The 18,211-nt window shown below is 41.8% G+C and overlaps 1 protein-coding gene across 2 annotated transcripts in view; it reads right to left on the reverse strand.

Moving 5' to 3' along the window:
- Positions 1 to 18,211, reverse strand: part of LOC109984738 (rho GTPase-activating protein 42) — a 64,252-nt gene that overhangs the window by 5,056 nt on the left and 40,985 nt on the right. The window contains exons 5-19 of one of the 2 annotated variants that reach the window (XM_020634855.3): positions 10,615 to 10,716; positions 10,275 to 10,385; positions 8,406 to 8,510; positions 6,971 to 7,100; positions 6,529 to 6,629; positions 5,838 to 5,947; positions 5,199 to 5,255; positions 3,051 to 3,129; positions 2,670 to 2,709; positions 2,311 to 2,373; positions 2,032 to 2,106; positions 1,354 to 1,438; positions 1,097 to 1,155; positions 554 to 659; positions 217 to 376 (exon numbers count right to left, since the gene is read on the reverse strand). In XM_020634855.3, coding sequence (XP_020490511.1) covers positions 217 to 376; positions 554 to 659; positions 1,097 to 1,155; positions 1,354 to 1,438; positions 2,032 to 2,106; positions 2,311 to 2,373; positions 2,670 to 2,709; positions 3,051 to 3,129; positions 5,199 to 5,255; positions 5,838 to 5,947; positions 6,529 to 6,629; positions 6,971 to 7,100; positions 8,406 to 8,510; positions 10,275 to 10,385; positions 10,615 to 10,716 — 1,383 coding nt within the window. The remainder of the gene's footprint in view (positions 1 to 216; positions 377 to 553; positions 660 to 1,096; positions 1,156 to 1,353; positions 1,439 to 2,031; positions 2,107 to 2,310; positions 2,374 to 2,669; positions 2,710 to 3,050; positions 3,130 to 5,198; positions 5,256 to 5,837; positions 5,948 to 6,528; positions 6,630 to 6,970; positions 7,101 to 8,405; positions 8,511 to 10,274; positions 10,386 to 10,614; positions 10,717 to 18,211) is intronic. The other variant, XM_020634857.3, reaches the window with a different exon arrangement.

Raw genomic sequence — 18,211 nt, forward strand, 5'->3', positions numbered from 1 at the left:
TTGATTACTCAACACAAACATGTTTATTGTGTTGATTTCTTGACATGAAAGACCAGTTATTAAATTGTTGGGTATTTAAGGTTTGTTTGTTGGCTGAAGTCATCGTCTATATTGTGAGGGAAGAAAACAACACCAGAAAAGCAAGAATTGCATGTATAATAAATTGATTAATGTTAGAGTTAAAATGAAAGCATACTGCACTTGAACCTGACCCACCTTGTTGAAGTTCTCGATAAGTATTTCTACCACAATGTTCTGGAACTTGATGTTCATCATGGCCGCCACGGTTTCCTCTTGTGAGCGCATCAGTGTGGGCCCAAAGATGACACCCAGGTTTGACACTGTCATTAGGTTAGCCTGGTTTTCTGTGGAAACTCTGCAGGACGAGGACAGAGAGTGTTAGTGCTGTAAAATATTCTATTTTCCCAGTTTTAGAGACACCTGAGAATGCACTAACGTCTCCCTGAACTATGAAGACCATTTAATCAGTCGCAGAAATGTTTATCTCCTCTCAGAGGCTGCAGCGTAACTGATTCATTACGGCTACACGTACGTGACGAGGTGTTTTATTAGAAGCTCCAGCATTTCCTTGTTCCTCTCGGGCAACTTATGGACCAAAGAGTGGACAGCACACACCCTGTAGTTCTGGTCATCTGACTCTGAGGAAGGACAAATGGACATTATATGATTACACGGTCATACACTAAAGCATAAAATGCCAAGATGCAATTTACTGACGTTTAACACTATATCCAGATGTGCAGTCATAAGCAGTAGAGCACAGATCAAACCAAACCAACTTCTCATTTAGACCTGAAATGTGGTCATTTTTTGAGAAGGACAAATTTAAAGCGGTTCAATCTTTGCTCATTTCATTGGACCAAAAAATTAAAAAAAATACTGAATTCCTGTAATCATGAAGACCCCACTGACATCCTTTATTAAAACATTTTCTGCAGTGCAGACGTGTATGCTGCACCTTTGATGTATGTTTCATTACACCGACCTCTACCGACTTCAACAAATCATCTTCCATGTGTAGTGATGAAAGCAAACCAAAAATGTTTCATTAAAGCCGTAACTTTTCATGACTTACTGACGGCCATGATGAAATCTTTGTGGAGCTTGAAGGTCATTAGAGGCTCAGAGAGACACCTGGTGATAAGAGAGAAAGGTAGCAGTTGTTGTTTGTTTCCTGAGTGACACGAGTCTTTCGAAACAAAGTCAGCAGCCTCTGTGAGTCCCAGGCGGCGCTGAATGCATGACTAACAGTGGAGAGGTTTCTAAGAGGCATAATGGAGGCAATGATGATTCCTGACAGTTAAAGACACACAGCTGGTGGGGCGAGCTGACCTGAGGTAATTCTTCAGACCGCTGGTGATCGTTTTGTTGTCCCACGTCTCTGGATCCAGGTCCATATGCACCGGTGCCTTGGATGCTATTGGAAACACATTTTTTTTCTTTTTATATCACAACAATGCGTAAGCTATAAACTGTCAGTAAAAACAATACAACCTGACATGACCTGACAGGAGGCATTCAAGTGACAAACTCCCTTCTAGTGTAAATAGAACCTGAAATAAATATAAATATATGTGCACAAGAGTATTCTCTCACAGAGATGGAGATCCAGCTTAAAGGGGATTTATATAAATGATTCAGATGTTTCCTGTTCAAATGCATGCTCTGAAAGGAAACAGGGTTATCTTGGGTCATCTAATAAGCTGATGACAAAGTAATATGAGGCCAGGTGGTTGTTACACTGACCCACCACAAGGAGGACCTCTTTCCTCACACAGCGAGGTCATCTCATCTATCTCTGCTGAAGCTGGAGATTTCACTTGACTAGAACTGGCAAAAAAAAAACAAGCTGTCCATACGCTTTATGCTTTCAAATAAAGTAAAATAAAATTTGATTAAAGCTTTTAAAATGACAAAATAAGTCATTTATGTTTTTAATCAAAGCCTGTATAAATGTCACAAGTAGCAATAATAAAAGTGTATTTTTTTGTCAGATTCAAGGCTTCTTACAAAACACTGTAGTCATCAGCTTCTGAACTTTGGAGTTGACCCCTCCGATTCTGTACAGTCCCATCGTATTGATGCCTGCGTTGGAATGAAAAAAGTTAATGAAAGAAATGGAACAAGGTGTAAAGATTTTCTTTTCATTTAAGGCTAATGTCAACACGAGACGTTGTCATGCCGACTAATGAATGAGGCACATTGTTGATCTTAAATACGGCCATGCTGCAAGTCAAGTCATTTGACAGATGAAAGCTTTGGGATTTGTTGAGATTTGAAAAGCCTCACCTCTCGTCTCCACCAGGTCAATGCATTTCCTTACAAAGTTAAAGCCCGCCTCATTAAGAAACGCTGTAATACAACAGGAGAATAAAGTTGACACGTCAATTACTGTCAGGGTTAACCGCGCATCATGCAGGAATAATAAGCATTCCCCTATGCCTGTGCTCCGACTAATAAGATACAAACCCTGTGCTGGAAGGCTCTGCCATGTCAGCTGAGTGGGTGGATGTCAAGTAATTGTGTTAATGAACAGAGATAGCTCCAAGTAACAGAGTGTGTGCAGGGGATTTTATTATAGTGCTTACTTTGCTGAATGTATGCATTTCAGATGGAATTTGTTGGGAGAGATAAAAAGAAACACTTACTTTCTTCCTTTTTGCTTAATATAGCTGGCAGGTTGTAAATCTGGAGAAAGTAAAAAAAAAAACAACATAATATTAAACAACCTGTTGGCTGAAACTGAAGAAAATCCCAGATAGAAGTAAATATGTTACACAGTTCCTTTCCCCCAGAGTTCATTTGCTTAAAGCAAACATTCCTATTATTAGCACAAGTGGGTGGTGAGGTCATGGTTTCTCAAAAGACTTAACCTGATGCTACCAGAAGAGGGAGCCAGTGAACAAAATATTAGCTTTGCTTTTGTTTTCTTGTCAAACAGGCAACTGAACAACCTCCTGGCCAAACAGCAGCCAGCAGAAAGAAAAAAAAAAAGAATATTTCAAAGACAAACAGGCAAAGTTCCTCACCGGCTCCTTGCCATCCATGGCCTCCAGCCACAATCTTCTGTTGGACTCTGACAGCGCCTGCAGTGTCATAACGCCATGCCTGGACAGATTTCAGAGAAAAGCTGGTCTCAGTCTGATCTCATTGCCTTGGGGCCCCTGGACAGGCCATGTTTACACTGGCTTAGACCACTATAAAAGGACTAGTGTGACTAAAATAGCTCATGTGCAAATGCTTGACTTCAAACTGTGCCCTCTGTTGGCTCAGTGCCTCACATTCCACTCCCAATGAAATGCTACATATGCTTTAATATTACAGTGATTCCCTTTTTTATTCACCCAGCATGCATACACCTGCATCTCATCTGTGTTCTACAGCACAGCACATCCTCTGTCTCATGTCTCGACCTAACTACTGGCTTCATAGCTTTAAGCTTGTCTGTTGATACAGAGCTCTGCTACTGTACTTTCACTACCTGATGCTAATGATGCTAACACCATGTGATGACAAAGGTGTACAAAAACAAAGCCCACCCAGTGGTGATAGTTAGTACTTGCATGGAGCAATGTCAACTTGCAAAAAATAATTTTTGAATACAAAATTAAACACTTTAACTTCCTGGAATATATCTTGCCATGCAGATGGTCTTGGATTTATTTGACAGTTTTTTGTTTCTGTCCTTTGTATTAAGGCCTTCATCCAAATCAGTGGAGGTGGAAGGAGTTTCATTTGTGATGCTCACAGCACTGAAAACATTAAAAAGACAAACGAAAAGTGACAGTTAATGGTTATCTATGGGAGTACTTTCTCCTTTTCTGCCCATAGACGCTCATCGAACAAGGACACACTGCTACATTATTATAAAATTATCAGATTAAACCTTCACACCTGACTCCTTATGTGAATGCACATCATAGGGACATCTTTTAACGGCTTATTTCATTTAGGCATATCGACAGTAGGAGTGCTGCTGTTTACTTTGAATACAAAGGTGTGTATGGAAGCCCTGAACGGACATAATTCCATACATTTTATTTGACTTTGTTTTTCTGTAACGAGTACATTTCTGTTTATTTCTCGAGATCTGGAGAAAACAACTCATTACAACTCATCAAGTGACTCATTATCATGGGGGAACAAGCGTTGTTATCCTGATAAATACTTTGAGATCTGGAGAAAACAACAGATATTTACTCTTAGGGTTGAATAAAATGTATGGATGTATGTCCACTTAGGGCTTCTGTACTCATTAACCAAAATCACCAAGACACATATTTTTTGTATGTGCAGACCAACTTGGCAATAAACACTCTGATTCTGATAATATAATTTTTTCACTGCTTTGAGCACCACTAATAAAAATTCACCCATTTAGTTTAGGTTTAAGTTTCAGAGATAGGTATCGCATGGCTGAATACTCCTGTAGTTATTTGTGTGAACCCACCCTAGAATGAGACGCTTGGCCTGTTCGGGGCCGGGCTTTATATGAAACAGCATAATGTTTATTATAATGAGGATGAATGCAGGAGCTTCAAGCTGACTGGAGCTCGGCCCTCATTGTCCTTGAGGTTGGAACAAGCACCTTGGGGCCTGGCTTTTTATGATAAATGACTCGTCCCGCAAATAAACTGCAGTTATTGTCCAAGCTCAGCAACGCTCAGCCAGGGTGAGCAGTGCTGGCCCACGTGCAACAATAATGCACAGTGATGAATCGACTCTATATTCTGACAGACACATCACCATAATGAGCTCCCATCAAACGCTCGTAACACAGAACTTAATCATTTCAGCCACTGTTAATCAGCAGGAAGCCAACGTGAAGGTGTTTGATCTTTGTGGAATACCTTTATCTATTCCCCAGTGAAACATTAAATAGAAATCAGATCGAAGTGTTCCCACACAGCTGAAGGATTTCAAACTGCTGGACACAGAAATGAAGTGATTCTCAGAATATTTATCAATATGTTACCTGAGTAATTACAGACGAGCAGAAATAATTGAAGAATGTATCTGAGTCCTGTACCATATTATTGACCACAGGACGTCTGATTCTGAGCAGTGGTAAGAAGGCGACAGGTTGTCATTAGAAGGCTTGGATTTGAGACGATTAGCAGCACACATGCAGCACATGCAACGGGCTCAGAAAGGGCAGCACTGGTCAGTTCACATACCGGACTTTATAGAAAAACTGAAGCGGTCTGAAAAGAGTTCCACGACAGATGTCATTTCTACATCGACATGAACACAGAGAGAAGACGGAATGGGTTCAACAATAGAGGCAATGTCGATGTGGACATTCAACAAACAAGGGCTTTAGGAGGGAGAGAGGGCTGAAGGAACATGCAGGACACAAACAGAGCTGAAAACATTCAAATCTGATAAACAGAGAGTCTTACAAGATGTTAATCAAACCTGAACAGCTCTCAGCACTACCATGATAATCTGGGTTCATTTCCAGTATCACTTTGGGTTCAATAAAACAGAAAGTGCATGAGAAGAACTTAACATCCCAAAGGCGCTTCATTTTAACACAACTTCCATGTGGGTGAATGTTGCTTTGACAGCTCTATTAAAAGGACTTATTTGACCATGTCTAATATCTGGAGTGATGTCATGGTACTTTCAACACTTTCCAGAGGTCACAGATAACCATGTGGTACAAAAACTAGCATGTAGATTTCATAATGTTTTGCCACCTGCTATTTTCAATCTACCACACGAGAGGAAGTCATGTTTTGTGTGTTTTTGTTTTCAGTCCATGCAAGTAACATTTTAAGGGACAATGTCAATGACTCATCACAGTCACAGACCTCTCCACCACTTCGATATCGAAGCAGAAACGTTTGTCGATGGAGTCCGTTTTCCTCCGAATGCAGGACTTCAGTTTGAACATCTCCGCCTGGTTCAGGACGAGCCCATTCTAAAAACACAAACACACACACACTGCAGTGATTAATAGAAACTAACACTGATAATAACAGAATAATTAACACATGTAAGGCATCTACCTTTAATTCTCCCCATGGATGTATTTACTTTAGTTGAAAAACTGTTATCCTATGGTAAATGTACAGCATGGTTGCTCTTAATTGATGGAAAATAATCAGAATTAAAATGTTTGTCTAACACTTCATGAAGTTTGAAAGCATACATGCATTTACATCAAGTGAATCTTCAAAACCCTACAGAACTCACCCCCCTCCCCCCTTACTGTCTCTGTTAAGGTTATTTTAATTCCTTGACTTTTCCTTTCATTGTTATTTATGAATTTAGTTACCTTTGAACCATTTTAGTCTGCCTTGACTTAAGAAGTCGTTTGCTTTCTGTGCCCAATTCGCAGTTATGTCATCTTGGCTCCCCCCCCCCTCCCCACCTTTTCCCCTCTGGGCTGAGAAATTCTCTAAACCTCAAAGGGGCTCTTTGTTTCACCCACACGGATTAAACTCACTCTGTGTTTTTTTCAGCTTTTATCATTTGTTTGTGCAGCTAATCCGTAACTACCTGTTTCCCAGCTGACTTATTTTCAGTGGTGCTCATGGTGAAGGTCTTGCTGCCTTTCTCATATGTGCAGTAATGGCGGGTCCAAGTGCATCCCAGAGGACCTAGGGACAGTATAAAAAAAGGACAAAACAGAGTCAGAGCCAAAATATTTTTCTCTGAATTGCAGGCTTCTGGAAAGACCTCTGAAAATCAATTTGCAATTAAAGTGTGATGAATCAAAAGTTGTTTATCGCTGCTGATAAAAATCTACAATTCGGGTATGTCCCCCCTTGTCTGAGAGCACATCAAAGTGAATCAGTAAACAGGATGAATTATGAGCTCTGTGTGAGAGAATCTCTTCTGCAGAGGCCTGGGAGAACTCAAGACATGTTTATGATGATGGATGTGAAAACCATGCACTTAAAAGTTGGGTGGGCGGTCCGTCTGGCTATGAAAGACTCACGTTTCTCCTGGACGTACAGGAAGCCTTCCATCGTCCACTGGCCTGGGGGTTTGTAGTCCTGATCTGCCGACCTTATCCTCTTCATCAGCTTCTCCACTTCCTGCTTGGTGCTCACAAAGTTGTTTCGTGTCTGCACAGAAAAAACAAGGTTGGATTATAAGTGTATTAACAGTAAAAGTCTAATTTTCACTCATATTCTATCGACACAGGAGAAGACTGACATAAATTACAGAAAAACATTGACAAATGCTTCATAATTGTACAGCTTCAAAAGGCAGGAGAAATAATTACTGAGATACTGGCAAACCGTTTGGACATTAAAGGTCAAATGTTATGCTAAATACACTTTACCATGTTTGTCAAACACTTATATGTGTCTATAGTCTGTCTATAAACCCCCCAAATTATGAGAAAAGTCCATCCTTTCCGTCTTTTGCCTGCTCTACTTTTCAGAAAATGTACGCTCAATGAGGCCGTTTGGAGATTTTCCCTTCATGACATCACAAAGGGCAGTGACCCCTCCCCCTGGTAGGTGACACTTCCACAGCTAGGTGTTTGTTCTGCCCTCTGAGTTGGCCTTCTCAGTGTAAACAATAAGACATGGAGCCTGACAAGAAAGCCTGAGCTACCCAAAGCCCTTCCAGAGAGGGGGCGTGGTCAGATACAGCTCATTTACATATTTAAAGCTACAGACACAGAAACAGCCTGTTCTGAGCAGGGCTGAAATAGAGGGGTTTATAGGCATGATCAAATACAGGATCAGAGTGGATTTAGAACAAGAAACTTCACACATGTTTTGGGGAGCTCTGAGACTCATTTAAACTGGTTGAAAAGGAGAAAAATATGTGACCTTGAAAATGTTACATTTATTATGGAAAATGCACAAGAGATGTGCCAAAATTAGGACAGACACTCAGATGTTCAAACTCCCAGTAAACCTCTTTATATGGAGTTTAAAGGACAGAATGAGGCTGTTTCATTCCCCTAACTAGCGGGATGATGAGACAGACTCACCTTCTCCTCCTCTCCTTTCAGAGCTCTCTGCATCCGAGGACTTGGAGAGAGGGTCACGCGGTGAAAACTGTCAGGGCAGTGAGGCTGACATTTTGGGTCAGAGAGAAATTTGGGCCCTCAGGCTACAAGTGGTGAGGTCATGGTGATGGAAAGAGAGGGAGGGGGGCATGGCTGCAGCTGTAGTTTTACTCCCAACTCTCAACTCTTTTTTGACACATTACCATTAAACAGCCTGCAGTGACTGTCTGCAATACAACATTCTGAAAACTATTGATCCTCTGTGCGCCACAGAATCTCATTTAATCACACGGCTATCCATTTGTGAAAACTCTGCTTGTTATGTCTCGGTATGATAAGCTGCAGAATCTGATTACCAGGCTGCTTGCATTTGTGTAGCAACCCCTGAGGTGTGGAGACTTACGTTCTGTAGGTTGAACTGGAGCTGCTGTTTGTAAGGCTCAAATTCATGAGCCAGCTCGTATCCTTCATGGTAGAACGTAAACAGACCCTGAAGAAAGGCCAGGAGCTGGAGAGAGGAATATTTAAAGCTGATTTGCCAAGTGAATAAACAATACAGAGCTTGATTAAAATTTACACCAGAGAGAACACTTTAATAAGGAACACTGCAACTTCACATTTCCATTTTGACAGGCAGATGCCATAACGACTTTCTTAACAACACAATTATCAGTGAGTTTCTTAAACACATGGGGAACGAGCCTGCTGTGATTTATTTCCAGAAGTACAGAATCTGCTCTGATTCTGTGCCACCCTCAAAGTCACGTTCAGTGGAGCTCCACTGTAGGAGTTAAACTATGCTTTTCATCTGTGCATTGCATTATCAGTGGAAAACTGATTACTTCTCATCTACAGTAAGGTAAAAGATAATGAGCAAATATGAGCAAATCAAATGTTATTAAGATGATGCACTGGAGGAAAGAAAAATAAGCAAAGTCTGGGAAAGTTTTGAGTTCTCTAGGGCTGTTGCATCGATTTGATTTCTGTATAACTACAATTTAACCATTTACATGAGGCAGTATGTGAGAGTATGAGCCTACCCATGATTCTGTAGATGTGTCTTCCTGTACCAAACTACAGTATTACACCTGAGATAAGATGTGCATGTCTCCCATTTGTGTATGAACAAATGCATATTCAGTTCATATCAATATTTGGGTGTATTGATGTAGTAATATTTACTTTTATTATCTCTGTGGTCAGTAACTGGTTCTACTTGTGACAAACTTGGCCCCTTTATTTATTCTCACTGAGTCATTTGATTTCACTGTTACTATTGTTATCATCTTTAGTTGTTGTCGTTGTTTTCTTTCCTTTGTACTGTACTAATTTATTATTATTAATTTCAAATTTGTAGCCGTTCGGATACCAGGGGAGGACGAAGGAGGGTGAGAATTAGTGTTTTAATGCATGTTCTAATATGTGTGTTTGTTTCCTGAGAAGAAATAAAAAAAAAAAACTGTGGGAAAAAAAGTGCAGAAAACATTGTTGGAGGAATAAACTGAATGCACCTTCACATGAGGTTTCTCTAGGTCAAATCCGCAGACATAAGCACAGATTTTATTTCTAACATGAGACTCGCTGTGTCAAATGTTCAAGGATGAAGCATCTTATCTGTGCCCAGATTCATCACAGGCAAGGCTGAGCTCTGTCACTTTCCCCATTACTACCTGGAGCCTGGAGATTTACATTTCTGGCCTGGGCTCTGGGTGACCTGCCAGTGGATATAAACAAATGGGAGTGGGGGGGGGGGGCTTTTAAAACAGCCACTTTGCTCCCATCTCACGTTTTCCAGACATTTAACACCTAGAGAACTTAATGCTTCCTGGCTTCCTCCCCCCTAAAGATGTCAGAATTGACTCCACATATCTGGAAGGTCCGGGCTTTTACACAGGCTGGATTTGTGCTTCCACTTTGTCCTGTTTTGTTTGACAACGAGCACTTTATCTAATTTTACCCACCACCTCCCCACAAATGGATCGACAATATTGCAGTGAATTTGTGATGCAGATGACAAATACCCGGCACAAACCAGCCAAGATGTATACCTGTGAGAGACGTATGAGTGTGTCTCCACTCAGGAGAAGACACAGGAAACACTTAAAAAGCCACTTCCATTAGCAGTAAGTACAAGGATTGGGTGCTATATCGAGAGTGTGCCATTAAAACTCTACCTTAACTCTATACATAGTAAAAAGGCTAAGCAATTACTGCATCTTCAATATGCATTTAAGCACAGGAATATGTAAAAAAAAAAGGACACTTCTCCTACCGGCTCGACGAATTCAAACTTCTTTTTTTCTTGCACTTCCTGTATTTTGAAAACGTACTCGAGGGACGCATCATAGAAGAGTTGCCGCTCCTTATCAATCTGCGTGTCGGCCTGAGGAGAAGCAAACAAACCAGGGTTAGAGCCCTAACCAAGACAGGGGTCACAGCACTGTGTGGACATAGAGAGTTAATATTACACCAGCACCTGGAAACAGAGCCCGAAGAGAGAATAAAGCACACACAAAAAAGCTTTGACTTGAAGGAGACACTCAGCTGACCGTAAAAAACAGCATTATTTAAAGACATGTTTGGGGGGATAAGACAATTGGTTTCGCTTTCACCTCCTGCAGGTAGGCTTCCTTCTTTTTGGACGACAAGTTGAGGTGTCTCTCAAGCGTGGAGTAGTATTTCTCCGTTTCCTTATCGAATTTCTTCTTCCCCTCCTAAAAAGAGTCCAAAAGACAAATAAAGAGCTTAAACATCAAGTGTGTCATGCATTCCTGATGTGGGTGTGTGTGACAAGCCGCCACTAGGTGGAAGTCTCGATACATTTTGACATGACGTTCAGTAAATGACAGTTGAAGTTCCTGTCAGTGGATTCTTTCAGGTCATCAACATGACACACAGCTGATCTAATGTGTAGACAAGGTCTGAAGGATGCATTACTTTTGTATGATCTGTTCTAGTGTTTTCACATTAGCTCAGATGGTGACAGAAGTTCACAGCAATAAACAGAACACTGTCGATCAACAACAGCATGTTAACAAACAAGCCTTCATCGTTTCTATGCGCATGTTTCTTCCCTCTGAAGCTTCACCTCCAGACATATCATGTTCCTCAGAAACAGTGTTCCAAAATGATGAAGGAGCAGGAAGTGGGTTTTTCATGCCAGATGCCCATCTATAAAGCATATGGATGGACTCAGAGATTTTACATTTAACCCGAATAAAGAAAATGCTCTGAAGGCTGTAATCAAACTCTGAGAGCGTTCAAGTGGCTCATCTTCAATTCTGACCTCTAAGCCAAGCTTTGCCCACTTATTGCCCATCTCGCTGGACAAACATTCATAGAGTGGGTGGGGGGGGGGAGCGAGCGCAGAGGAAACAGAACCGAGCGGGCTGGGGGAAAGTGTGAGGAAACAGCCACTGTAACCAGATCCTGCTTGTTTGTTTTCATTCCCATGGCCCTGAAATTTAGCAAGTCTAATCTACTAGCTACTGATATGACCTAGAACAGTGTTTCTGCCTCAGCAAACCCCCACAGCAGTTAAGACTCACTGGAGAAAATCCACCACGAGACACTGTAACCCTCCTACATAACTATAACAAGTACAGCACAACAAAAAAAATCAATAGATCATTTCATGTAGTAGCATCTTATTTCCATCTTTCCTGCCGTTGTCTGACCCGGGAATGACCTTTTCAGGAGAAGGGAAGAAAAATCAATTGTTTGTATGCCTGCTATTCAGGAAAAAAAAAAGTTAACAGGTGGATAGTTAAATAAGCATAAACAATGATTTCTTACTGACATTTTTTTTGTTGTTGCTGTAAGAGAACAGAAGTGTTTGCCATACTGACTGCTGTAACGTGACACTGCGCTGTGTGCAGGCATACAAGTGTGGCCCTGAGGAAAAATACCAACACACATTCCCACAAGCTCAGGAACAAAGCACACACACACACTCGCACTCGCACTGGGGGATCACATCAAATTAAGAGCTTTAGGTTTTTAGCTGAGCCCCGCAGTCACAACACGATTCACCCGGCACTGCTGACCAGAGTGAGCAGACCAAAAAAAAAACAAAAAAAAAACCTCCTTGCAGACAGCCTCCTCTGCACGTCTGGATGGACTCTTTCACACTCACACAGAGTGGGGAGTGACTCAGAGCTGCAGAGAGAGAGACACAGCCACTCTGATTAAGTCACCTGAAGTGCCTTGCTTTGTTTTCATCCAGGCAGGACGTGTAGAAACTGGTGCGATTGTAATGATACCCTCCAAGAACACCAGGTGTTTGCTGGTTTGCCCATGTGGTGATTGCACTCCCACCCCGACCCCCCTTCTGGATATGTTTGTGCAATCAGAGAGGAATACGGGCAATTAAAATTGCAAAGACTTCTAGGAGAAGGGGGAGCAGTGCAGGCTAAAGTCTTTGAAGCCCAACACGTGGCGGCAGAGGACGTGGATGTGGATACATACATATCCTGAAGCAAATAAGTTTTTGACACCAACTAATGCCAGCGCCCCCCGAGTAATCATCTGGGCAGGGAATGGATGGAGCCGGAGCACTTCCCCGACACTCTGTGGTGCACAAAAAACACACATGAACCCCCACCACTTGGGAGATTTCCTCATCTGATTGCTTTGTTCGTGCTCATGAATAAATCAGGCGCAGGAAGAGAATATTTCTGATGCAGAATCCTCTGTAGTGGAATTTTCTAACTGGCAAGCCTGGTGTTGCTGTTTAAAAAAAAAAAAAAAACACTTTGATGCCAGCTGTAGGATCGGTGCGCTCGCTAATTGATAATGTAACATTGCAGGGAGGAAAATTAGTAGACAAACTGCAGGCAGCTTTTCTTCTGGTTCACTGTTTTCAGTTGTGATAAAGACAGAGGTGCTGAGAACGGGAGGGAAGACAGCGAGCGTAACATTTGGAGGCTTTGCAGAACATCGCCCTAACAAGCCTCAAGCTCATCATCCCTCTGCCTCTCGTCGCCATGGTAACAGATGTAAGCATTCAAGAGAGGTCCAATGTGCCCATGTTTGTATGTAGAATAAAGAACCAGAGAAATCACTTTTCCTTTGTATCTCTTCTTCTCCGACCAACACCTTGGAATAATAAAATAAAATGCTGCATGTGATGTCTTACATGCAGCATGTTCTCAGAGCGTGCACATTTTAAATGAAGCTCTGAGCAGGAACATGAAAGAGAAGACTGTGCAAACCTATGTCTACGGGCTCATTAGGAGACAGCTAATTGGAGTAGGGGTCCAGAACGGCGATAGATACATAGCAGTTAGCCGGGGTTATTTTTTGATGCTCCGCCACACATGAGCTGGTCTCACATCCACAGGGGAGAAAACAAGGCTCTTCTGCACCAGTACTTTGCTGTAAAGCCAAAAAAGATGTTTCCCCCTCTTTACCTGAAATCTCACTTCCCGAGGAGACATCACAGACAGCTAGAAGTCGGCCAATTAACACGGAATAATTACAAACATCTGCTTCTGAGAAGTTGAAAAACAAATACCCAGGCTTCTGAATAAGCCATGCTCAGTGTGTGTGTGTGTGTGTGTGTGTTTTTTTTGTGTGTGAGAGAGAGAGGCAAAACTGCAGGGCATTAGTCGGGAAAATTATGATTTATTAGAACCTCTGTTCAATCTGACACATGACGTAACAAATCTGTAGTCATAGAAATAAAAGTGAAAAAGTCACACCATGCTGGTGACGGTCACATCTCCTCTGATCTGACACTTGAAGTATGAGCAAAGCTGCAGGAGAATAAAACTGATATCTTCAGAGGATAACCTTCAAAGGTCTTTTTTATTATTATGGTGTAGTGTTTCGACAAGCTCAGCATGAATATAGGTCTGTACTGATTCCTATAGGGATGCCTTAGGCTTCTCACTGTCAGAAAAAGATCATCCTAAACCTCTCTCTCACCACTTAGCCAGAGGAGGTAACGAGAGCGAAAAAGACAACCTGAGTCATCGGGAAGTTTGGAAATCTTTGTTTAGATGACACATCAGAGGAGTATTTGTTTTGGACTACGTCAGTGGTCAGGGTTGCCTTGACTACCTCTTTGAAAGAGCTCCCTCGAAACACCATTATTATGTCTGAGGTAACAGGAAGTTCTCTAATGTCAGCACTGTATCTTCTGACACAGGCGTTTATAAGAAACGGTTCACTGAAGAGTGCGTTTGGTTTTCTTATGAAGATTGGTTGAATAAAGATTGTATTAGTTAGGGACCCGTTGGCAAGGCTTGTGTTTAACTACGAGGAACATTTTCTGCTTTATTAAACCCAGTGAATGACAGTGAGGACTGACTGGGAAGGTTTCACCATCGTGAGGGACGACATGAAACATTAACACTCTTTCAGCTCCAGAGAGCTGTGAACACACTGCAAGAACATACAATAAAACTAGGAACCATTATGTGAGCGTATCCTTCAAAATGACTCCATAATGTCACTGCTCAACTGCAGTGCATAGCAGACACTGTCAGTTAGATAAATTAAGGTTAGAGTAAAGTTGTCCTTCATAATATATATGACTTTCTAAGAGCAGACTTCTCTGAGGAACATAAATGGTCCAGAGATGTTTTCTTTCTTATGTTTTTTTTTTTCATCTAATATTGCATCATTTATGCCCGATTGTTTGATGTTGCTGTTTTCACCTAAGCTCATTTCACACACATCACTCTGCTAACAGCTAGGAGCTGATACTTTTCCACTGGATGGCTGCTGCCTTCAAAAACAGGTGAAGACCGACCTCTCAAGGTCTACTTTGACTGCCTTGTGATTTTGTTGCGATCAGGAGAAAAAAGTAATTACTTTCTGAAAGATTCTTTAATGGTGTTTCTGCTTTATTGAGTAGGGCACGGGGGAAAAGTGATGGGGAAGATTTAAGACATGAGAATAATGGAAAGAAATGTGTTTAATGTGCATCACCTCATTCATGCTTTTTCCTTGTTTTGTTGCAGCTAAAATTGGAGTCTGAGGCCGTGTGCAGCCCTGTCATCTTAAGAAGATGTTCAGATTATTACACAACATGATTTGCATATCTGCACGTCATACATCCCTTCTTTGATCATCTGTGTTTATAAGTGCTTGGACTTTTTGCCTGAATCAGATAGGCCAGCTGAAGGAAGAGGAGAAATATTGGGAGGAGAAATTGGGGGATGACATGAGCAAAAGGCAGAGGACAGATTTTAACCCTTGGTTTTCAGTCCAGATGGTATGACTGTGCTGTATACTGGGCATTAATGGTTACAATCTTTGACAAATGAACTGAGCATTTTAACACTGAAATTCAGTTTAAATGACCTCTATGGCCACCCTCGAAAAGACATTTAAAACTGGTTCAAAAGTGAAAGATTTATCAATCTGGAGACGTAGACCAGACCAGATTTCACCAGTAATATATGCACCTGTCACAAGATTCATCATACAATGACAAACAGTGATTTTCAAGACACCTCATGTATATAGGAGCTAAAATGATTGTATAAGCAGTGCATCAGAGTCACCTACAACAACATTTACAGCGGAGTAGACCTGGCCTGCTATTAACAACTCCCTAAGTGTGATGCACTTCACTTTCAGCCGCTGACATTTCTGTATATTTACCCTCCTGTCAGGTATAAAATATCTATGTCAGCACCCAGGAGTCTTTCTGCTTGGGTGTAGGAGCTGTGCTTAAGTGCATGAACATGCGCATTTTCATCCTCCATGGAGAATGTTTATAACTGCTCTCTTTACAATTTCTCTGAACCTTATCATCACACAGCCAATAATTTGTCATATTTATGATTTTTGTTAACAAATTTAAATCGGGTGAAATTACATTTTTGCATAGACAGGATTTCACCCGCTATTGCAAAATGATTGTGGGCAAATGCCGCTACAATCCTATTTTCTGTCACCCTTTTTCATTGCTAAAGTCAAAAAAAAAAAGATCAGAATCATTGAAAAAAAATGTGTTTGTGACACTTTGATGTGAACACCACATTCAAGCAGGTTTTAAAAAAAGTGATTAACACTAGGCCGAAGACGTTCAGACTCGATTTCAATCTGTTTTCAGCCACATTTCGAGGTCTAAATCCCGGCTAGCATTCACTGGGAGTGTGAATAGTTCATCGTTTTAACGGTAAGTTTGAAAGTGTTATGTTAGTTGATCAACAGCAAAACGCGTCAGTTACAATTTAATCGTCCAAAACGGCTCTTTAGCACCAACTTGTGGTATTATGTCATTAACCCAAAGGATTTTGTAGCACAAGAAAAGAAACAATAATTTCTTCCCAATCTAACTCAACTTCAAATAAATGAACGATCACTTTTTGCCAAGCCCTTTTTTTCCAGAGCAGAACCTCAGTTCAACAGAAAAAGGAAGAGGAGTCTTTCAGTCATATGCTTATGTGTCTGTATCTATGTCTGTTAACCACAACTTCCCAAGGTGAAACTATAAGTATAAAAACATACTGTACATATTTTCATGATAGAAAAGTAGCCCGCACAGCTGGTGAACATTTCCCTAATTGACGCCCTTTACTCCACTGCGTACTGGCGAGCATATTTCGGGATTTCATAGCATGAAAGCAAATGTCATACCTGCCTCTGGAGACGGAAACAAGCCAAGAAGCGTCTGAGTGATGTCCCTGCACTCCTTGTAGGATGAGGACGGCTCAAATTATCGATGGCCATCTGACGCCCATCTGGGCCGGTTAGCACTCATTCTACACTCTCAGCTAGCGGGGGGACCCCCATGGTGCCCCTAATGGTGAAAATCTCTGATGAAAATATTCAGATAGCAGGACAGCCACCCACCAGTTTGACACCCCCTGGTACTTTCTTGACAAAGCGTCCTAAGGGTCTGTTTAAATTTGGGAATTTAAAATCGCAGAGTTGAACCAGTTTCAGGCAGTTTACCTCCAATGGTTCCAAAAACATCAACACCACGGGCCATTAAAGCAGCAGGTACGTTTAAGTTCAGACTAAAAGTTCACATCTGAATTGGAGCATTTAGTCATTTTGCAAGAAGAAATGCTCATGGTGAAGTGAAGGCAAACAACAGGGACTGAAACCAGGGCATATTTCCATTCCTGTTTTCAGTTTTGGAAGTGTTGTTCTCTGTCTGGGAAGTCGACAACTTCTAGCTCACAAAAAATGTATCTGAAACGAAAAAAAGGGTGACAATAATTTCACTTCTACATCTGGGTTTGGCAGCCAGCACATCTGGTGATGAGAGCATGTTCCAGTGATAAAACACGATGGTTTGAAATTCTCGTGGCTTTGCTCGAAGTTTATTTGTTACACGCTTTACAAAGTTTGATTCCACAACATTTTTGGTTGAGCCTTGTGTGAGGCAGACTGTGTCTAATATGTCCTGTAGTGCTGCAGTCCAATCCGCTGGTGTGTTATGGCCGTGGAAGTGCTGTGCTCTGTGCCTAGGAAGCTGATACACTGGTACGTAACCTCAGTGGGATTACTCGCAGCATACCCAAATAAGGCAAGAGCTCCCCCGTTTGTCCATCTGACGTTCTCAGAGGAGAAGCGCGCAGTAACTGGAAGGGTCAGAGAGCCTGCAGATCTCTCCCAGATTCTCGGAACAGTGGAAAGTTGCCCAGCCACTCGTGATGTCTGCCTTTTATCTCACTCTAGTTGGGCTAATGTTTAGTGTGTGTGTTGGGGGGGGGGGGGGGGGGGGGGCTGCAGGAGGAGAGAGCCATTAGGAGGAAGTGGTCGGAGGATATGAGAGGTAGCGGGAGTGACGGGGGCTGTGGCTTTTAAGAAACCATTTTATAAACATAGAGAGTCGGTGCAATAACACTGAGCAATGAGATGGGAGGCCGAGTGAGAGAGAGAGAGAGAGAGAGAGAGACGGCAGCAGAATGTACCATTTCATTACAGTAGATACTTTCGATAGTAGAGACATGGAGCGACAATGGTTATTTAGTCTGGATGGTAAAAAGGAGGAGTGATTGATGTTCACACATGAGCACTGAGAGGAAATAAAATAGTCCCTTTACAGTGCAGGCAGGTTTGAAGAAGACACCGATAGAGTACTGTAAATGACTTCTCCTGCACACCACTGGCCGTCAAGCCAATGCAAAAATAAATCAAGGTTGGTAGGAGTGTGACTCTGAGGCCGTCATGTCCCCACACAGTGGTTAGAGCTATGTAAAGACGTGCAAATGATTCACAGAGTGGAGAGCCCAGTTTGCA

The sequence above is a fragment of the Labrus bergylta genome, chromosome 11 (genome assembly GCF_963930695.1).
Source record: "Labrus bergylta chromosome 11, fLabBer1.1, whole genome shotgun sequence".
Classification (NCBI taxonomy): Eukaryota; Metazoa; Chordata; class Actinopteri; order Labriformes; family Labridae; genus Labrus; species Labrus bergylta.